This window comes from Olea europaea, chromosome 13 (genome assembly GCF_002742605.1).
Source record: "Olea europaea var. sylvestris chromosome 13, O_europaea_v1, whole genome shotgun sequence".
Lineage (NCBI taxonomy): Eukaryota > Viridiplantae > Streptophyta > Magnoliopsida > Lamiales > Oleaceae > Olea > Olea europaea.
Window position 1 is genome coordinate 9,555,988 of NC_036249.1, and position 4,872 is coordinate 9,560,859.

General features: G+C 36.7%; 1 protein-coding gene across 3 annotated transcripts; it reads right to left on the reverse strand.

Moving 5' to 3' along the window:
- Nucleotides 1–799: 799 nt before the first annotated feature.
- Nucleotides 800–4,807, reverse strand: LOC111407537. 3 transcript variants are annotated; one of them, XM_023037085.1, is made up of 4 exons: nt 4,417–4,807; nt 4,082–4,326; nt 2,796–3,912; nt 800–1,398 (listed from the first exon to the last, which is right to left on the reverse strand). In XM_023037085.1, exons 1-3 carry the CDS (start codon nt 4,512–4,514, stop codon nt 3,218–3,220), a joined length of 1,038 nt encoding a protein of 345 aa, XP_022892853.1. In that variant the 5' UTR covers nt 4,515–4,807; the 3' UTR covers nt 800–1,398; nt 2,796–3,217. The 3 variants fall into 3 exon arrangements, with proteins under 3 accessions (XP_022892853.1, XP_022892852.1, XP_022892851.1); XM_023037084.1 differs by having other exon boundaries at nt 800–1,422; XM_023037083.1 differs by having other exon boundaries at nt 800–1,427.
- Nucleotides 4,808–4,872: the final 65 nt, after the last annotated feature.

Genomic DNA, 4,872 nt, shown 5'->3' on the forward strand with positions numbered 1-4,872 from the left:
TAGAAAATCAAGAACCAATTTTAGCTCCTCAAGAAGCTATAACATATAAAGACTTACATGGAAGAACTAGTTTAAGGTTTGGTAATTATAGTCATATAAATAGAAATAATGATTCTGAAACAGAATATAATAATAATGAAGAAGAACAAAAACCAGAAGAATTTCTTAATGCAGTAGAAATAGAAACTGAAGATAGAATTTTATATCCTAAAGAATTAGAAATGAATTTATCTCCTACAGAACTTTTAAATAAACAAATAGGAGAAATAGAATATTTATATTATGATAATTTTAAAAATATTAGAGTAGGAGTTAATACAGAAGAAATTGATAATATGACAGAAATTTCAGAAAGTAGTAATCATAAAGAATTAGTAGATGAAAATATGGGAATTAAAACAGAACCAGAACAATTTTAATACTTAGCTGGTCATCCTCCTAGAACACCTTATACAAGTTATAATGATAAAGAAAGAAATTATATAGTTAGAGGAAAAATTAGACCTTTAGAACCTAATATATATATATATATATATATTATGAGGCCCCCTTCTTAATTGGACCTGAGGCAGAGGCAAATGGGGCCAGCCATGCATGAGCAGGATCCATGTTTAATCGTGAGGCCCCCCTCATATGAGGAATTGCCATACTTGGTGTACAAAGTGATGTACACCAAGCATCCTCCCACCGACATAGTTTGTAAAACAAATTATTTGTACATTCTTAAAAGCAATAAAAGAACAAACACGAACATGACACAATATCATGTTAAGGTCAATACTATGTTTTCAAAGCTGTATTTATAACGAGTTCACCACTCTTTTTGTGTCCACTACTACTCAAAATTATGTGTAATAAATTGAAAAAGTATTGATACTTCAAAGAAAATCGAAACAAAGTATATTGACTCGATACTGGTAATGATATCGAAACAAAAAAATAATTCGTAGATTAAGGTCTTATTTGCTTAGATTATTCAAGCTAAGTTTAATTATTTTATTAACTAATTTTAAAAGCCACTATTTCCATGTGCAGAACCTTCATGTCCACCATCACCACCCTGCATTAGCATGTCCACAAACCTGCCTCGACTGCTTGTCTTCAACTCGGCCATCAAATCTCACAGTCGACCGCTCTTTCCATGCAGGCACCATCACCGCCAACTCCCTTCATTAACAAATAAGCCAAGGCCGCCATCAGTAATCTTTCTTCAACTCCGCCATCAAACTCGGGTGGAGGGAGGGGAGAGGAGCAGCCCTTTTTTCCCCACGTATCAGCCTAGTACAAAACTATTTTATTGTCCCTCCCCCCCCGGCTCTTCCATGTGTAGTACATTCTCCACCACCGTCTCCTCCATCTGCCGCCACCACCAATTTGATAATTGCATCCGTCCACGGTCTGCATGACGACAAGTCTTAAGATCTTTACTGCACATCAAACAAAAAGTCAGAAAATTGTAACTTCTGATCTGATCCCAGATGATATTCAAGGACTAAGCACATATTCGGTACAAAAATAACAGAAAATCTAGGAGCTCATGCGAAAGCACAGAAGAAAATCCATGATATCGTTTGACATTCATGCAACAACTACAAGCAGTCAACTGAACTAATTTGAAGATCCAAGAGTAGGCATAGAAAGCATCAACAAAGTGCCATAACAGTTCAATAAACATTTGAATGCATCAATATAAATTACACTAACCAAAACAGCATGTAAAAAGCTACAAATAAAAGCATACAATCCGTCAGAAAAAATATGTTCACATAATGCACTACTTATTTGTTTAGATACAAATTAATTATCTCAATGTTCGGAAGAGAACAATGATTGTGCTAGAATTTGGTGAAACTATTAACAGATGCACAGAATACAAACAAAAGTTCCTTCTTCAGGAAACCTGGAGTTTACTGAAACCAGAAGAGAAGCAGACCGAGAAATTTAAAGGCAACGATGTATATAGCGCTTAGCAATATTTTCCGTGCAATATCTCTTGATATTACGTTTCACATTATGGATTTTATCAAGTGGTAACACCAAGCACGCTCATACTTCTTTGATGTAGTAATTTTGGTGTTGCACAATGAAATGAGTCTATTTGGTTTATATCGTGGCCATTTCAATCATATAGCATTAATGGAAATTTCCCCATTCGTTCGTGTTTCAAAATTTTCAACTTTCTACAATGAAGACTTAAACACAGGATTTGCAGGTGCGAGTAATTACTGCACATTAAACTACAGAATGCAATAGCACCTGACTTCTTATAGAGCCCTATATCTCCATAAAAAATAAATCTAGAAAGTTTCAATCATATACAAAACTTCTAACGGAACATTTTTGGTTGGGAGGAATATTGAGAGAAGATAACCTCACAAGTTCTTCCCGGAAGTACATTGACTAACACAAATTTCTTAACAAACTGATGTCTGGCAATATCATCTAAGATAGTCCTCAACTCCCATCCACATTTATCATCTACAAAATTCAGTCATAATTTTCATGTATATTAAGTTAAAGAAATGAATTATACAGTTATAGGATTATGTTCGTGACAGAACTGAGGAAATTTTTAGGAAGATACACTCTAATGGGGCATAGTGTGGCTAAGATTGATACTGGTTTTACAGGTAAAGGAACATTCAGGGAAATAGGCTCTTCTAAACTAGGATAAATTACCCATGAAAAAGTTTGCACACAAGTTTGCCAATCGTAGAAGCATCAATACAGGCAAGAACATTACTTGCAAAAATAACAACTGGAAGCATCTGCTAGTGGGGTAAATGAAAACATACCTCTACTTTGAAGAACTCAAGATTCACAAAACAGCCTGAAATCTGACCAATTTCTGAAATCTAGAGAGTAAATACGAGAAGAATGTGCCATTGGTATCCAAACTATTACCCAGTAGCAAGTTGGTCCCTGATCCAAGTCCAACAAACAAGTTGGTCCTTAACTTTCAACTATAGTTGCAAAATCAGTCCTCAAAAATCAAAACCGTTCAAATCCATTAAATCATTGCATGGCCCTCGTGGGGTCTGATTGTGAAACAATAATGATAGGTTGAGGACCAACATGCTCCTTTTTAAAGGTTGCGGACCATATTCTATCTGACTATAGGTTGGGGACCTATGATGCCATTTTCCATAAAATATTCTGCTTCAACATGGATGTTTTCAGGGATCCTCATGATACAAGTTCAGACAGAAAGCGCAGATTAATGAAGCCGTGGAAAAGGGTGGAGATTATCTGGCATTTGGAAGTTTGTATCAGAAGGTAGTGGCTGCAATAATCCGCTACTTGACAATTCCTCCAAGCTGTTGATGTCCTGTTGCAACCGCGTCACATGCGATACGGCATGTTCAAGAACCAGAGGATCATCCGGCATATTTTCTAGGAGGCTAAGCAACACCTGCCTATAAACTTGAGCAGCCAATAATGGCCTTGCTACCTGTCGACTTCTACAGAAGATTGCAACCTTAATCACGTGCTTACAAATATTACCCACCATTGACCACGAGCAATCACAGAGTGCGAACTCCGAACCTGGGTTCCAAATTGTATATGCCACAGTACTGTCTGCCTGAGAAACGACCTTTGCAAACTCGAGATTTTCCTCGTCTAGTAGCACATCCACGTCAGGGATGTGCATAGCCTGATACCAAGAGTTGGTCGAGACATACCTATCCCTCAGATTTTCAAAATGTCCAGTCTCTGCAATATATTGGTCAAACCAATACAAGGAGTGAAATTGAGTTGTTAATGTGTGGATCAAGAAGTCAAGTCTGCGATGAGAATTTGCACATAGCAAATTTAGAACTTTGGATTTCAATCTTAAGTGATATACTTCTATTGAAGCATATGGCTCTTGATTTGCTACCGGGAGAGTTCTGACACAATTGACCCACAATTCTGCAATATAAGATACCATATTAAAGTTATTTTTTCTACATATGCATGCAAAAAGGTGCTTAAAGTAACACTTAAACTGGAGATGAAAATATTAAATATTGAAGAGGTTCCTGGAACAAGCAAAAGCACATAAACCCTGCCAGAAATAAGAAAAATTAAAAGACCATGCCTATCTTTGGCAACCATTTGCTTCTAAAGTGTTCTATAAATGCATGCTGATCGACATATATTTGCATGAACTCTTCAACAGCATCAACCACATTTCGCCCACTTTTTGAGCAGTACAAAATCCTGCCTACATGCTTAAACATCTCCCTCTGCACATCAAAATTGCTGCAATTCTTCAAAAGGCTTTTCAACCAACCACGACGCACATGCCAAAGGGATAATAAAACGCGGCATTGGAAGGCCTCTCTACAAGTCACAAGCATCATATTAGCAATTTTCCAGTTTCCAATCCATAACTCGGAATACAACATCTGAGAATCAGACCGCAAAACTTACCTTATAACTGAAGCCTCAACAGAAGGATCATCCACTAGAATTGCACAAGGTCTCCACCTTGGGTCCTTCTGATGAATTCTTTCAACAAGAGTCGACATCCATTTGTGAATACTTTGACCAGGCAAACTAGAGGTAATGACCCAGGCAATTGGAATCGGATTCTGGGAAGAGTCAAATACAAGCAGAGAGCACAAAGCATACTGCAGAAGTCAAAATAAGAAATCAAAATAGTGAAGATTCCAAATCATCAAGCTAAAGTGCAAGGTGTATTAATCTATACTTTTTACGTTAAAGGCTTTCTTATTTAGCCCTCGTTTGGTTCTGATTTTTCACCCCAAAAAATCAACTTTTTGACCGTTACTTCCAATAGTCAGCCGTAATTTTTCACTTCTTCACAAACAGATGAGACTCCACTTTTCTCTCTAATAATAAAAAAATTGATTCTCATAATCACTA